The 17,163-nt window shown below is 42.7% G+C and overlaps 3 protein-coding genes across 5 annotated transcripts in view; 2 read left to right on the top strand and 1 right to left on the bottom strand.

The window, feature by feature from the left end:
• The first annotated feature begins 4,814 nt into the window (after positions 1-4,814).
• On the top strand, positions 4,815-7,516 carry LOC122880125 (type-2 angiotensin II receptor-like). Its single transcript, XM_044204929.1, has 2 exons — positions 4,815-5,007; positions 5,457-7,516. The coding sequence occupies exon 2, from the start codon at positions 5,523-5,525 to the stop codon at positions 6,849-6,851; it is 1,329 nt and encodes a 442-aa protein (XP_044060864.1). The 5' UTR covers positions 4,815-5,007; positions 5,457-5,522; the 3' UTR covers positions 6,852-7,516.
• Positions 7,517-8,445: 929 nt separating this feature from the next.
• Positions 8,446-13,719, top strand: sh2d1ab (SH2 domain containing 1A duplicate b). Its single transcript, XM_044204930.1, has 3 exons — positions 8,446-11,114; positions 11,440-11,503; positions 13,081-13,719. The coding sequence occupies exons 1-3, from the start codon at positions 10,978-10,980 to the stop codon at positions 13,348-13,350; spliced, it is 471 nt and encodes a 156-aa protein (XP_044060865.1). The 5' UTR covers positions 8,446-10,977; the 3' UTR covers positions 13,351-13,719.
• A 1,020-nt stretch (positions 13,720-14,739) lies between these two features.
• tenm1 (teneurin transmembrane protein 1) overlaps positions 14,740-17,163 on the bottom strand; it is a 164,862-nt gene continuing 162,438 nt past the window's right edge. For all 3 annotated transcript variants that reach the window (XM_044204925.1, XM_044204928.1, XM_044204926.1), the window contains exon 38: positions 14,740-16,315. In XM_044204925.1, the coding sequence (XP_044060860.1) occupies positions 15,560-16,315 (756 nt within the window). In that variant the 3' untranslated portion in view covers positions 14,740-15,559. The remainder of the gene's footprint in view (positions 16,316-17,163) is intronic.

Here is a 17,163-nt window from a genome sequence, read left to right as displayed (position 1 = left end):
CTTTATAATCATCCAACAAAGAAAAAACAAACAAAGAAATGGACATTTTACTAAAAAGAGTACTCTTAATTTAACATATAACGAGCAGCTAAACATGAGATGGATTTAATCTTCGATCACACCAAAATCTCAAACAAAGCCTTTTCTCTATAGGGAAACCATTAAACCCACTTGTGTCTGTAGCTAATGGTAACTGGAACTTAACTGCACACAAAGATATTTGACTTTTGGTGAAATTCTGCTTCACATAAGGCTTTTCACTGTTTTATTTTTCATGCTATGTTTGTAATTTAGGTTTGCATCATAAATCAACAGACCATCTTTCCTTATACATAAGAAAAAATGTGCTCAGCGTTATGAATATTAACTATTTTGACAATTTAATTATAAATGAATCATACAACATAAAGATTTCACCTCACTTATCCATGTCCTTCAAAATGTCCCAGATAAAGATCTTCCCTGTCAGCCGTTGTTCAGACATATTCAGATGTCTTTTCAAAACATCTCACATCTATGGTTCACTTTTGGAGGTCCCTATCCCACATCACCACTGATGGCATGATCATGAAAATATAAATGAGAACTGTCCAAGTGCTAGTAAATCTGATCCCAAGTGATACAGTCATTGTGGTTTCCTGAAACAAAAGTACAGTGCAAATGGACAAATATTAATCATGGAAACGATTATGTTGATGAACTCGGAAAATTTGAGCAACAGACGTGTGTATTAAACCTGGGAATGTCATGTATACTTTAAAGCATTTTTGGTGCCACGTGTTTTTGCTTATTTGTGAGCGCACAGTTTGTACCGAGGGGCCAGGCTATCTGTTAACATCTTTATAGCTTCTTTACTGCTCCTCTGAGGAACCGGAGCTCCCTGGACCTCATAAACTCTGCATGAGGTTGACCAGAGTCATGACCCTCTGGATTCTGTGTGTGTGAGTGTATGTGTGTGCGCGAGCGCGCGGGCGGGCTCACATATGTGTATAAGAGAAAAAGAGAGGGAGATGTCAGATCGATTAGACATCAATACTTTCTCATCTTTCTTCCCGTTCTACATGGAGAAAAGCACATATGGGAACCAGGCTTCCTGTGGCATCGGAGCTACAGTTTGTGCGGCTGGTTTGAGTCGAGGGGTTAAGGGACTTGTGGGCCAATGTGACTGTGCTGTTTTTTTAGACAAGCACTACCAAATGTTCTGATAAAAAAAAAAAAAAACATCCTCCAGAAACAACTCTGTCCTGCAATCATTATCCACCAACAGCATTAATGAAACCACATGGAACATATTGCAGAGCAGAGAAATTGGGAATGCTGGAAATCTGTACAATCTTTTCTTCTCACATGGACATCTTGTTGCCATTAGCTGAGGGCCAGTGTTAGAGGTCCCCCCCCCCCGCAAGATGTGACGCTAAGTATAGCTGCATCTTACCTCCCTCTAGGGCCCCCTACACATTTGGGGCCCCCTTCCTTACAGCATCCCTCACATGCAGCAGCTATGAGTATGTTCTGAGAACTAATGTTAGACTGGACTCTGTCATGTAGTCCAGAGCTATCTCAGATTTTTTCCTGACCAGCAGAGAGGAAGCAGGGCTCACAACCCTGACCTCTCACTTTTCACCCCCATGAGCCTGATTTTCCACAGAGGACTTTGCAGGGATTATGGTTTGTGGTGGTTATCTTCCCAGGGTCTGGCCAGCGAGGGAGACCCCCACGTGAAATAAACACATAGCACATTTATCAGCAAAACATATAAACAGAATTCTGTGAGCAATTTAAGGGTGTTTGTGAATACAGTATTGTGTTTAGTGTTTAGTCAGTTTCCTCTGTTTTCTCGTGTGTAGATAAAATCAGATGTTGACAGTTCATTCTGTTCAATGGAAACATGCTGCACATAATGCACACATACCTATTAAAAAGAAATCATTTCATTTGATGTTTTGCAGAAACTACAACGGAAGATCTGAAGGCAAGTGAGAAAACTTCTGGTGATCCATTTTCTAAGTCTGATCTAAATTGTTTTCTCTCCTGTGTTTATGACTTAAGAACACGTGAAAAAAAAAAAGTTTTGCCAGGATAATCTTTCTACGTTCCAAGTTCCTGCATTTTTTTTTCATCTGTGAAACAGGTGGGGGGAAAAGTTTTGCACTCTAAACACATAATTTGTGTGTTAACAAGTTATCTAACATTACTTTACCGGAATGTATTTTAATTGGCGCTTCAGCGGGTAAAAAACAGGAATGTTTTTAGTCCTATTTAGAACATGGGGTAGTGGTGCACTTCAGTCGCTTGTGGACGAGTTTTACAACAACAAACACAAACAAAAATGATCCTGACAAAAACAAAAACAGCTGCAAAACCTTTTTTTCCCACCTGTTCTCACAGATGAAATTTTTTTTTAAGGAACTTAGAAAGATTGTCCTGGTAAAACATTTTTTTCACCTGTTCTTAAGTCATAAACACAGGAGAGAAAACAGTTTAGATCAGACTTAGAAAATGGATTTTCTCACTTGCCTCTCAGATCTTCCGTAGGCTACTGATATCTTAGCTGTATAACTTTTTGGTTGCAGCGACATCCACAGAGATATAATATATATATATATAGTTAATGAGTGCAGAGGAAAGGAAAATGAACTTTTGACAAACTACAGTAGCAAAAAATAAATGTCATGCATTGAATACAGAAAAAAAAAAGTCGGAAGAAATAATTGGCTGGGAGACTGATGTTCAGTAAGGGTTGTGATGTAAATTGAAGTTTGATGCTCTCTGCTTTATTGATCTCCGTATTTGCTGTCTGTACAGACATTGCCTGTAACTAAATCCCTGTGTTTGGATCACCAGACAAGCACACAGAGACACACACTCCTACACATTCTCAAACTGTTAAACAGTCAGCCTCTCAGTTTGTGCATCTAACATCCTCAAAAAAAAGAGGGCAGATTTTGAATCTGGGAGCAAAAATAACACTAACATGTTTTTACATGCCATGAATGCCATAAAATGTGAAACATGTACAAGCTAATTTAACTGATTGTATTGGATAAATTGAAATTTTGACCTGATGATGGCGCTAAAGTGGCGACAGACAGATCTGCATTGCTGCTAACATGGCTAAAAATGTTACTGAAGTAACATAAAAGTAAGTATTGCAAAATGCAATTAATGTATTACCAAAAAAAAAAAGCATGTAAGCAAATAATATTAAATTATTGGATTATTATTCCTTATGCATGTACATGTAAACGGGATTATAATGTTGGAGCTGCTGGACGTAGCTACTGTTGGGTAGTTTCATCTATAAGGATGCATCATGTTTTATAAACAGATCATGTGTTTTGTATGTTGAATGTCAATGTGCAAGATAACTCGTAACTAAAGCTGTCAGATAAATCTAGTGGAGTAAAAAGTGCAATATCTCTCTCTGAAATTTGGTGGAGTAGAACCATAATGTAGCAGAAAACGGTACAAGTACCTTAGACTTGTGCATTACTTGAGTAAATGTACTTTGACTACTTCCACCACTGGATTACAGAGGTGGGGAGGCAGAGACATAGCTCTGTTTTTTTCTGTCATTTTCTGTTTCTGTTGGCCGGCATGACACCATAAATTCTGTTTTTAGTTGTTGCATGTCATGACTAAAGGCCCTTGGCTTCTCTATATGTGTGTGTGTGTGTGTGTGTGAGCGAGAGAAAGAACAACTGTGCATACCCAGCATGCCAGTGGAAGAACACTGCATTATGAAGTTTCCGTTTTGGAAAGCATAACTATCCCGTTTTAACAGTTCTGCGGCAACAATGGAGCTCTTCATTTGCGGCCTTCAAAATCTGTTGCTTTCTGTCTCGCCTTCATCCGTCATCCTCACCGTCAGCTTTTAAATCTATAGCTATGAGAACATGCCACATCCTGACAGACACTCAGTTGGGCAGAGTGCACACACACACATCTGAACACACATGTAAACAGAGGCGAGCGCATTGCGTCGATGCATGCATGCCAGGCTGAGATTGAGTAGTTGCACAAGTATTGAAGCATAGACGCACACGTGCACGCACACGTGCACGCACACGTGCACACGCGGAGAAAGATGCAGGCTCACACCATTGATCAAAGGAGCTGTGATGTAATCAGTCTCAGAGCTTTGTACGCATCCCTCATTAACTTTCACCAGAGGCTTTAATGAAAAACCACTGGAGGGAATCTCCGCTTTCTCTCCCTCTTTCCTTCTCATCTCCTCGTTCACTCCCTGCAGTATCTGTTCGTCCTCCTCCTCATTCGTCTTCCACGCTGAGCCTCCCCCCTCTCTCTCTGCCCCAGTGGCTGGCTTGACTTCCGCTGAGACAGAGTAAATATTTCCCATGGCTTATCTGACCGCTGGCAGGACGAATATGACACAAAGTGCGAGGCTCTGCTAATTAACGCACAGCCTCCGTTCCTCGGGTCAGGGGCCCCCGGCAGGGATAGTTAGGGCTTTTGGTTTGACACCTCAAACGCACTGGTGCCCTATTCATTAATGGTCAGGTATGACACGTGGTTGTGTGTCTGCGGTCACTGGAGACGCAGCTATTAACACACATCTTGACTTGATTTTCTTAGTTTTGGCCTTTTATCGTAGAGAGTCTGGGAGGGAGGGAAAAAAGGAGGGATAGAATGAAAAACAGAGAGAGCATGTTCTCGCTCTCTCTGTCTCTCTCTCTGCAGGCTGGCTTGTGTCCAGGTACAGTCCGGCCCCTTGGTAATGATGAAGGTGTGACGTGTAAGCAACTTCCCTGTTGTGCAATCATCAAGAGGCTCTTGGGGGCTATAAGACCCCCAACCTCATCTGGTATCTCAGAGCCTCCAGTCTGTTTTCTCCACACACACACACACAAACACAGCGGCATGATATGGTCCGGAGTGCAGATTTCTCTTAGAGGGGTCGAGGAGCAATCGTCAAGACATGGACTTTAGCCAAAAGAAGCATTGAAAACCGCTTGACTGCTTGGACTGGACGCTCAATTACTCTAGGTAAAATGAATTCTTTAAATAGGTAGAAATGTTATATTAAGTCTGGTTTGATTTGTGAGTTAATTTATTTTGATGACACATCTTCTAGTTTCTTTCACTAATTCAACTGTCTTAGCATAATCACCAGTTGTTTTTTGTATTGGAAAAGGTTATTTGAAGATAATAAGTAAAAAAAAAAATCCCATATATTTCAGAAAATATGTCAATCATTAATGCAAAATAAATGTTTCTGAGGAATCCATTAAGCGGCCAGATTATTACAACCCCTTTATATGTGTTTCATTACTACCCAACTTCAAGAATGCGCTAATGTATTTTTGCTGTGATTACTTATCAGGTAGGACAGCTTATAAACACTTGAGCTGACTAAAGATTGCTGTGTAGGGAAACTTTTTTTGTCCATAAAAGGCAGCTGAGTTTGAAATGCTCATGTTTTATTTTATTTCCAGCTGACCTTGGAAAACTGAAAGGAGGGAAGTGGAATTGTGTGACGCAAGGGTACATCCAGTTCCATAATGGCAATCCCAAATGACCTCTCCCTTTTCAACTCCACCTCCTCCCCCTATTCAACGACAGAGATCTATCTGAACTCCTCTCTAGCCCCCTCTGCTCCCCCCTGCACAGACTGGCCTCCTGTATCCATGACCACGGTCATCCCCGCCATCTACAGCATCATCTGTGTGCTGGGAACAGCAGCCAACGCCCTGGCAGTGTGCGTGTTGGCCCATGCCAGTGCCTCAAGGAGAACTGTGGCTAACACTTTCATGCTGAACCTATGTGTGTCTGACCTGCTGTTCCTGCTGTCTCTCCCGCTGTGGGCCGTCTACTACTCCCAGGGCTACAGCTGGCCCTTTGGCCGGGTTGCCTGCAAAGTCTGCGGAGCACTCCTCAACCTCAACCTCTACGCGTCTATCTTCTTCATCACGAGCATGAGCATGGACCGCTACCTGGCCATCGTGCATCCGCTACGCTCCCAGAGTGCACGAGACCCCAAACGTGCCCAGCTCACGTGCATCCTGGTGTGGGTCCTGGCATGCGCTTGCTCAGCCCCCACCTTGTATCTGAGGGACACTTACCACCTCGAGGGGCTTGGCGTGGAGGCATGTGTGATTTCCTATCCTGATCATACCTGGTATCTGACCCTGGCCTGGATGAAGATCGTTCTGGCCTTCCTGTTGCCGCTGCTTGTCATCTCCTGTTGCTACTGCGCTATTGGTAGACATTTGTTGGCTGATACAGGGCTGGTCAGAATGCAGAATCTGTCACACACCCCCAGCATGCCCTCTTTTAAATCACTGGAGAGCAGTAAAACAGAGAGACCTCCAACCCCCTGTGTGAGCCCCAGCTCCAGCGGGGGCAGACCCCTGGAGGGCAGGGGGCTCGAGCGGGTGTTGTGGACAGTAGCTGCTGTGGTCATGGCCTTCTTCCTCTGCTGGTTCCCCTTCCACTGTGTGACCTTCTTGGACGTGCTGAAGAGCAAGGGCTGGTTGGACAGCTGCTGGGTAAACTGGACCATCCACAACCTCACCCCTCTCACCCTCTGCTTGGGCTTCTCCAACTCGGCCATCAACCCCGTGCTCTACTGCTTCATCGGAAACCATTTCCGGGGTCGTCTCGGGGGCCTCTGCAAGGGCCTGTGTGCTTGTTTGAAGGCCCGTGGGGAACATCACAGCCAGAAGAGGGGCTCCTTCAGCACCAGACTGAGCTCCTTCTCCCGAAAACTCAGTGACTTGAAAGACCTGGCGATCGTGGAGCCCTCTGGTCCTGCCATAGCCAGCCCCCAGAAGGGAGACTTTCCCTTCCCTCCACTTGCTTCACACCCCAGTGTGTTGTGCCAACGTTAAGTAACTGCTGAACTTCAATAAGCACGGATCTGTGAGACGGCACTGTTACTATAATTGACTCATTATATACTTAAGTATTGAGTCAAATTCCAGCAGAGCTCAATGCTGCCCTACAAAGACAGAGAAAAGAAGAAGCTGAGAAAAAAAAAGGGTTTTAAGTTTTGAGACTGGTTAGCTAAACCGTGTAACAAACAGATGAATTATAAACTGAATGCCTGTAATTCCACAGCAGGCAGCTGTTTTCAGTGAAAAAGCTCTAAAAATCCACTGTACACTTCCTGCTCAGCAATAAACAGCAGCCAGACACAGTTAGCGACTAGTTGGTGAACATAGTGGAGCACAGTAGTTTGGCAAACTTTGATGTTTTCTCTGAAATTATATATTTCTATGGCATAATAATATTTTATATGGTAAAACAAATGTCAAAAAGTCAGATTCTGGTCCATTTCATCTGAATGTGTAGCTACTGCATTTTGGCTTCGTAGGACAGAGCAGGGCAAAAGATTAATGAGGTACAGATGTATAAGGATAATTATTAGTCAGTCATGACAATGCTACTTTTACTGTTCTTTTTGGGACCAAGATATTATATGTGTAATCATGTAACTAATTACTGCATTTCTTTGACTGAAAAAGAAATAAAGTGAACAATATTTCCCTAAAAATATCTCTTCTCTGGTTGATATAATTCTCCAAAATAACCTCTACTGTGTTTTGTACTAAAATGAGAGATTGTCGGGTTAATTTTAGTCCAATTCCACACACACACACACACACACACACAGTTTTTGTGATGCTGATTCCATTTACAATTTTTACTTTCCTTTTCCCAATCTTACCCTCCAACAGCTGTGACTGAGAGCGTCCCCCACCTGGGAATGAGAGTGCTGGGATTACTGTTAGCCTGGCAGACGGACATTCAGACCCCCCCCCCCATCTCCTCCCAGAATGCCTCACATGGATTCCGTACATATCAAGGCCAGATATCATAATCTCATACTAATGTCCTTATAATGCATTCCACTCCAGCCAGTTGTGTTGGTTGAGGGAGCCGCCAGCTAATCAATGATGTATCTCTGTAGGCTATTTGTGTCCAGTATAGATCCACTGCATTCTGCATTGACCCTGCTCTGCCTCCCTGTGAGCTGAGAGCCAATGGAGTATGGTGTAATTTTGTTTTGCACTGGTGAAGGCCGTGGGGTTATTATACACAAGAAGGTTGAGGGGATGCAGCTAGAAACGCTTTTGTTCCTGTCTAAATGGTGACGTGTTATTGCTTTTTATTTTATTTTATTTTTTTACGTTTTAGACTCATAACGAAGATGGCCTGAATGCTTTTACAGATTAAAATGGCACCCAGAAGGAAGGACAACGTCCTGAAAAGGCGTCCAGTCTTTTACTTCAGGCTACTTGCAATAGATCATTCTTCATTAATCTTGCAAAGTTTGCCACTGGATGGCGCTAAAGTGCTGCAGAAGCAGTGAATAAGATGCCACTGGCTGCTTATCCAGACAGAGCCCCGAAGTCCCACCGCTCATGATCTTTCCGAGCCGAGGGAAAGATGGCTCTGACACAGACTGATGACTCATGTAGGCTTCAGTCCTGAATGTATAAAAACAGAAATCCTCAACAAAAGCTGCATTGAAGAGAGCTACCAGCTCAAAGAACATACAGAATGGTACAATCTTTTGCATGAGTGGTCTTGTGACCACTGTGCAAAGAATAATATACATTTCCACGTGACAGATGAGCTTCTCATACCAGACGCCGTGCTATCGGCTTGGTAAAACGTGAACGGCATGTCACTGCTGCAGACAGTCAATGTTTTAATCAGCGGATCGTTAATTTGACACAGCAGAACTTTGCGAGTGACAGGACAGATTGCAGGATGGGTTTGCTGCAGCTCCACAGTATGTTCACGCACACAGCTTCGTTAGCTGATTCCTCACTGTTCTACAGAGCAGGTGCGAGTGTCCTTGACACGCGTTTAACAGAAGACAGGTCTGTGACAAGCGACTGTGAACGTGTGTTATAGGCTACTACAGTGTGGACGTGTGGTGAGAAAATGTAAGCTGAGAAGTACAGGGAACTCTGTTGCAAAGCGGGTGACAAACGTTTTGCTCGTCACCCTCTCACATATCATTTTAATTTAACACGTCGAAATGTGTCAGTGTGAGTAGGCCTCGCTGTAAATGTGTCTTTAGTAGGGTTCAAGCCGCGAAGCGTTATTATTATTTGGCTTACGCCGCGGCTCAAATTGCCGTGAGCTGGAATGAGCTAGAAACACGAAACTTGGCCCAATAACTGGGAACGCTGCGCATGCGCTTCCATGGAAAGATGAGCCCAATCGGCCACATGGTGGCGCTGTAATGAAGGCCAAGAAATGCAATTTTGGAAAGGCCACGCCCCTCACCCCATATGTGCGATTAACTTGAAGTGCGCAACGTGCTCTACAAAAAAAAGCCTCTTGGACCGTTAATGTCCGCCATGATGGATTTTTTTTGCTAATTAGCATAATGTGAAAAACAGTCAAATGAATAGAACTTTTTGAATTTTGATTCTATTAACACCGAATTTTTTGATCCAGCATCCAGCACTATCTCGTGAACATACACACCGAGTTCAAATCTGATGAAGGGGGGACGAATGGCAGAACTTTGAGTGCGGAATGATTGAAGCGCTGCAGGCTTTGTGATGATGAAACAAGTGTGCGATTGATCTTACTCCTTCTTTCAAACAGAATTAAGCAAGCTGAAGTGACTTTGCTCGTTGCTGCCTGCGGCTATAATTTTCCGATCAAGCTGCTTACTCCTGTTGAGCGAAAAAAGGTTTGAACTTGGGCGGCTATATTTAAATTTTGGGTTTTATTACAAGTTTAAGTAAAGAAGTTAGAAGCATTGCTGATATTTTATTAAATTTGTGGAAAGTAACTAAGCACATTTAATTAAGTGTTGTATTTAAGTAAAATTTTTCTACTCCACTACATTTCAGAGGGAAATATTGCACTTTTTATTCCAGCTGTAGTGCAGTAACTAGTTACTTTTCAGATTAAGATGATTAAGACATTAGAAACATATTAAATACAATGCATTGTTAAAAATTAAACCAATGTTTCACAACCTTTTTGGCTCGTGATCTCTTACAAAAAAGCACTCAGAGACTCATTGGGGCCCCTTGTCTCATTTAAGATGTCTATGAGTTGTTAAAACTGCTCAAGTGGTTTAAATGAAATAAAACTAACCTAACTGTATACAAAGTAGTAAAAACTAGCTCCACCTCAAGCAGCTACAACAGTACAATCCTGCGTCCACACTGATGCATCAGTATTAACATTCTAATAATGTCATATATAATCAGTCACAGGGGCCATTTTACTGCAGAATGAGTATTGTTGCTTTTGATACATTTTGCTGATAATAACTCTGTAATTTTAATTAAGTGGGATTTTGAATGCAGGACTGTATGAGTATTTTACATGAATGTACTGGTACTTTTACTTACTGTAGGTAATCTGAGTACTTCTTCCATTGCTAAATTTTGCACAGTAAACCGTACATCACATTTCATGGAAACTGCAGTGGAAACAGACAGTGTAAGCAAACTTCTGTTAATAAGAAAACAAAGCGAGGCATCCCTGCATAAGCACACTGATATTGCTTTTTTAATTCCTTTCTGGTGCTTTCTATTGTTGTGGAAAGATTCAGTTAGAATCTTTGAAGTTATTTCCTGTCGAAATATACAATCATTTCCTGAAAGATACACAAACCCACATTTTACGTGTGTGCGTGCACATGTGTGTCGTACAGTTAAAGAGGAAGGCTGAGCACCAAGCCATAAAGGTTAGAGGTTAGAGAGAGCTGCTATCAGTCTGGGTAAGAAAGGGGTAAATCAGAAAGCTGGCTTGCCAATGCTCAGGCTCCCCAACAAACATTTGAAAGAGCGAGAACCGAATATCAAATTTGAGGCTGGACATCTGCCTTACTTGTGTTCCCAGTCTAGAGCACATATACAGTGAAGACTAAAAGGCTTGCCTGCAGTAAAAAAGTTGAAGGCAAGGAAAGAGAGAGAGAGAGAGAGGAGATTTGACACTTGGCAAAACAAAAAGCAGATCTGGAGAGGAGCTGTGATGGAAAACCTGCCTGTCTACCATGGACCCATTGGCAAGGAAGAGGGGGAGAGGCGGCTGGCCCAGGACGGGCGGGATGGCTGCTACCTAGTCCGCAACAGTGACTCTGTGGTGGGCGTCTACTGCCTGTGTGTGCTGTGAGTATTAACACAGATTGTGCAATATCTCTATTTTTCATGCCTCTTTTTAAGCCATTACTGAGACCTCGGTAGTCACATCAATACTATTTTCTACTATTATATTAGTATTATTATATCGTCTATTATATGCTAGATTATTGATCTCCTCACATTTATGAAAATAAAAGCACAAACACATAAACAAACCAACTAAGTATTAACTGACACACACACAAAAAAGTGGTGGCCTATTATTAAGTGTGGGGGCAAATACTTATTTAACTGAATGGTGAACTCAGGGTCAAAGTTGTTTCTGTGTGTGTGTGTGTGTGTGTGTGTGCAGGAGCAACGGATATGTCTACACATACAGGCTCCACAAGGACGAAGCAGGTTCATGGGCGGCAGAAGTGAGGCATTTTTATCTTATTTGTTGCTCTTATTCTGCACAGACTCCTTTCGCACCCTAAAACTTGACAGATCCAGCGAAAACAGCTGCACACCTCCCTCGCTTTGGTTGGTGTTTATTAGCTCTTGAGGTTGCTTTTGGTGCCAGCCTAATTCAGCAAGCTGTGAATTTGATGCAAACATGTTTTTTTTTTTGAAGGAGTGACAGCTCTGAGAAATGGGTGCATTTCATTTCCTTTAGCAATAACACCCTGTGAGATAGTCCTCTCCCCACACCTTAAATTTAAGACGCCACAGCATCAGCATATACTCCAGAGATGGGAAACGTAGAATTGCATTTGACAGCATTTCTGATGGGATATGTAATTGAGCACTGAGGGTTGGCAAACACCCAGAGATATGAATGTATAGAGACATCTGAAGGCTATGTCTCTCTGACAACTAAGCTGGATGCTGGTGTAACTACATTTTACCCTCGCTCATTTTTACTGACAGCATCAAGCGAACAGATAGAGGGAGAAGACTTGAATTACATGAATTTCACTACAAGCTTTGGAGCAACAGTTTACATTATTCATGTGCAATATCAATCACTTTAACGAAATATGCTGGGGAACAGAGGTAACACTTGTGGCCAGAGACAGAAGCACCCAAAGTGCTTTGCTTTGAAAAGTGCTCTCCACGTTTGATTAAATGATTTCAAAATGTACTCAAAGAACAAGATTCTCACCGTTTCTTACAGCATGATTGATTGCACAGAATGGAAACAAATAATGCTTTTTAAAAGGCCTTGCTTGACAAAATTATAATTCTTTGAAAGGTTTAATGCTTTATGGTTTAGAGATATTACACTGACAGCTTTGGCAAAGTAGAAAATTGGCTAAAAATGAAAAATAGTGCAAAGATCTCTGAAAGATCCTTGATAAAGTTGAATTTAGGTACGTTACATAAAACCTTTGTTGCAACATTAGATGAATTGTGAACAACTTATTTTAATTTTCATTTAAGCTACAGATCATTTCTAAAAATGATCTTTGTGTTATTTCACTTTCACAAGTAAAGCTGTTGATATAATGGGACACTTTAAAGCATCTTAGATGTCACACATAAATCCTAAAATAAATGCTTGTTGTTGACTAACAAAATATAAAAAAGCCCAGGGGAGTGAATGCTTTCAGAAGCATCTGCAACCAGAATTTTCCTAATTTAGCTTTAAAAACCCCTTGAGTATATTTCCCATCCTTCTACAGTAGTTTTTACAGCAATTATAAATTGGATTTCTTTTGCATCATCTTATTTATTGCTGTGTCCTTTTATTTTCTTAAATACAAGCTCAGTGTGGATCAGTGGACCAGATATATAAAAATATAACTGACATGATTCCCAGCCCTTTTGCACAATGCACTTGTGTCTCTGCCTCTATTAGCGTATCTGATGTCTTTATAAGGTGAATCTGAGAGCTCATTTCAAGCTCGGTCCTGTCCTGTCCTCTTCATTTCCCCATGGGGTTTGATGTGGAGATGGAGAAGCTGAATTCTCATCTGCCTTTTTGTTTTTTTTTCTTCTTCTTGTGTTTCAGACCACTCCTGGTGTGCAGAAACGATATTTCCGGCAAATCAGGAACTTGATAGCAGCTTTCCAAAAGCCTGGACAAGGAATTGCCATGCCTCTGCTCTACCCTGTCACTGCTCAGAGACGGGCACAAACACACACAGAGGCAAGGACACCTGGTAATAGCCTGTCACCGACACACAGCAGCCCAGACGCTTACCTCCAACAGCGGCCTCCGCATGCTGCTCAGGGACAGAAAAACAGAAACAAGAAGGAGGTGCGCCAAGCTTTTGGTTAGGGGCAAACCCTAAGCTCACCATTGACCTAATTATAAAGAAAAATACTGTCTTTGCAAGATGCCTACTGTTGCATTTTGCATGCTGTGTGTGAAGCAAATGTCATTTTTTTCCAATTAAGCAGCCCCTTTATGTCAAATAACAGTGACTCAGATCTCAGTGTCCTTCCAGTATCTTTTTTTTCCTCTCTGCATATGCAACACACAAAGTGCCTCATAACTTTCAGAGATGTGATGTAAAATATTCAACTGTTGAAACATTAATATCCATTACTGCATACATAAGTTGACAACAAATATTGTGCTCTATTTTCTTAATGCAATTCAGTTATGTGAATGGCAAAGAAAATAAATGATATTGGTTGAAATAAACTCTTTAAAATGAGGTCATGCATACACAGCCATACACACCCGGGCGTCCGCCTGACACATAATGTGGAACAAAAATTCAATTTGACATATTGAAGTACTGATTTCCATGGAGAGAATGCTGACTGCTAGAGAGGAGGAAAAATCTGTCATTCATCTGATTGACATTACCGGCTCCTCATGAAAAAAAATTAAAGAGAGAGACGGAGAAAGAGAGAGCATCCATTCAGCCCAGACAATTCTTCAGTGCAGCGGTCTCCTAGCAACCGGACCCTCCATCTTTTCGCCGCCGAGATGAGGTTGGACAGTATCTCACGGAGCATATGGTTTAGAAGGGAAGGTGCATCTCAGTCGATCAGCAAAGTGCTAGTCAGGAACGTATATCACCTGCTCGCAGTCAGAACATATGCATTGTGTGGCTCTGTCATCAGCAGCCCAGGAGAGACACAGAGACAATTAATGGTGGGCAGATGGTGGAGTGATGGTGGGAGGAGGCGAGTGGGGGATAGGCAGGCAGACGGACGGGGAGGTGGATTAGTGGTAGCGAGATTAAAAAACAACTTTTTAAAACTTTTTTTTGGGGGGGGCTTGGAAGTGGTTCACATGTAGTCTGATTGGCATTTCCTAATGAGAGGAGACAAGCTGTAGAGAACAGCACAGCCAACTCCAGGTCCTGCCCCTTCTGCACTCACCACCCACTCGCTGAGCCTCAGCTGTCACATTTCGTTTTCCCCTTCCTCTGTGCTTTTTTTTTTCCCTCTCTCTCTCCTCCTCCTCTTTCTTCTTCTTCTCTTCTGACAGACGCAGGTTTCTCATGCATATCTCAGTTTGAGCCATAATGATGGGTGATAATGACAGCACAGATTTGAAAGTTACAAACTCCCAGACACAAGAACAAAGAGCGCACAACAAATGTGTGGAGGGAAGGCGCAGAGACAGGGAGGACGAGAGAGAGAGAGAGAGAGCAGACACACAGAGAAATAATAAGCAAGAATGCCTATGAAATCTCAGGGAGCAATCTGGTAATTCACACATAATAACTTTAATCAGCATTGTAACCCAATAAAGTCAGATTTTTCAGCGAGAATATTTACTATAGCCATGTATAATTCTTTGCAAAAATGTAACTGTTTTTCTATTGATTAACAATACTGACACTTACTTATGAACAACAGAATATCCAGTTAAGCACTTTTTTCAGTGTGAAAGCACTGGCTATGTACATTCTTGATTTTAGTATACACACTCATACAAACTACTGTTGGAGCACACCAGAGGTGGAAAACCAGAGGTTTCCTTCTCTAAAGGGGAGTGTCAGAGTCGACAAGGCCTCTCTTACACAATATGTAAACGATAGTATATCCGAGGTAAACCATGTAGGAACTCAAATGGCAACCGGAGAGCTCTTGATTCGAGTCATGAAGAGGATCATTCACTGGCAATCCTAAAGTCTCTACAGTTCAGTGAATTCAAACATAGAGTCTAAAATGATGAACAGTGTTGAAACAGCAAATGACAGACTGTCAGTCCATCAGTCAGTCAGTGAGTCAGTCTGTCAGTCGGTCAGTCCCAGGCCAGTCGGGATACAAAAAGCAAAGCCACAGCCAAACCACACTGCTTGTGCCACTGTTAGAAATTGGAGAAACTGGACGATTAATAATAAAATACCATCATTTTGTCACAATTAAAGGCATTTGGAAATAATTTTTTCCCCAATCTCTCTTCTTGTTCCTCTTTGTCGTCATCTTCTTTTTTTTGATACAGTATAGAAACAGTAGAACAAATCAGAGTAGAGTAGAAACAGGCAGTCTTTGGTGGGTGGGGGACTGCTCGTGTGTCTCTGTTACCTGCCCCCCACCTCGCTTAGTGTCATAAAGTGGATGTTGGAGGGGCAGTCGGACAGCTCCGGCTGCTGCTCTATAGGCAGGGAGTAGTAGCCGTCGTAACCCTGAACGAGTCCTCCGGATAGCAGCTGCTGCTTCTCAACCTCGGTCCACGCCCTGCTCCCCGCATCCCCTAAATCCACCCTCTTCCTCTCCTTCTCCCATGCACCCTCCACCGCTCTCTTTCTCGCCTCCTCCCTCACCCGTGCCCTCTCCTCCTCCTCGTTCCCGCCGTAGCGCACGCACAAGCACAGCGCCCCCTGCTGAAGAGTGATGTCAGCGAATCGTCGAGTCCTGCCGTTCACCATGGCACTCATCTGAGACACGCTCACGTTCACCCCGGTCTCTAGGATGCGCCCCCCGACTCCTAGCCCCAGAGCGAGGTCTTCTTCGATTGGCCGGGACTGGAGGAAGTGATGGGTGTCACAGCCGCGCACGGTGAAGCTCAGCCCGCTCAGGTGGACGGCGCCATTTAAAATGGCTGCCACGCGGCGGCTGTCCTCGCTAGCTACGCCGATGACTTCAGCAGTGACACGGCCGTGGGAGATGGCAAACCGGATGCTGGGGCCGAGAAGAGAGGGCCGGGAGCCGAAGGGAGGAGGGCGCGTCGGTCTGTGGCAAGTTGAGCCTACAGGCTCTGAGACAAGAGGTAACCTCTCCAGAGAAATGAAGCTCCTCAGCTGTCTCCGCAGCTCACACTGGATCCCCAAAACCACCTGGGGGAAAAAGTACAGCTGGTTAACAAAAAATATTTCAAAGGTTTGAATGCACTTAGATAATGTAAAGTCAGATGCTCATCTGTGATAGTAGATAGCAGACATGTTGCCTTGTCGTAACAGGAGAAACACAGGCGTATCTAATAACGTTACTGATGGCTCTGTTCTATTGGGTTCTTAGCTTACTGGACACATGCACAATGTGTCTTTTTCACATAAGACATTTTGACTTGTCACAGTAGGAGAAGCACAGATGTAAATAATAAAATGAATGGCTGAATTCCATTTAGCTGCTATAGTTTCAGGGTCCTGGTATTGCATGCTGGTTCACTGTCACACTGACATGTCTTACTGGGACACCTGAGCCATGGTTAATGTTATTACACCTGTGCTTTTCCTACTAAGACAAGTCAACATGTCTGCTGTGTAAAAGGCCTATAGCAGGGTCCTGAAAGTGGCAAACCTAAGTGGAATGTAGCCATAATTTCTATTATTACTTACACCTGTGAGTTTTCTGATATGACTGATAAAAACATCTATTAGGGCTCCATATTCTTTGGATTCATACTGTGATGATGGGTTGGGATGCAAATTAGTTAAAAACTAAAACAATTGAATTAATAAAGTTATTGTCTTTCATATCCGAATATTTTTGTCCCATATAATGCATAAGGGTGGAATAGTTCATTGCACTGAACATTAATTTATTATTTTACATAAGTTAAATGTTGTGATCCAAAGTGCTGCAATTAACTTCCATTTTCATATTTGATTGTCCTGACAGTTGTTTTTTCATTTAACTGACCAACAGTCCAATCCTTATAGATACTAAATTTACAATGATGTGA

This window comes from Siniperca chuatsi, linkage group LG8, assembly GCF_020085105.1.
Source record: "Siniperca chuatsi isolate FFG_IHB_CAS linkage group LG8, ASM2008510v1, whole genome shotgun sequence".
Lineage (NCBI taxonomy): Eukaryota > Metazoa > Chordata > Actinopteri > Centrarchiformes > Sinipercidae > Siniperca > Siniperca chuatsi.
This window is presented reverse-complemented; position numbering and strand designations above follow the sequence as displayed.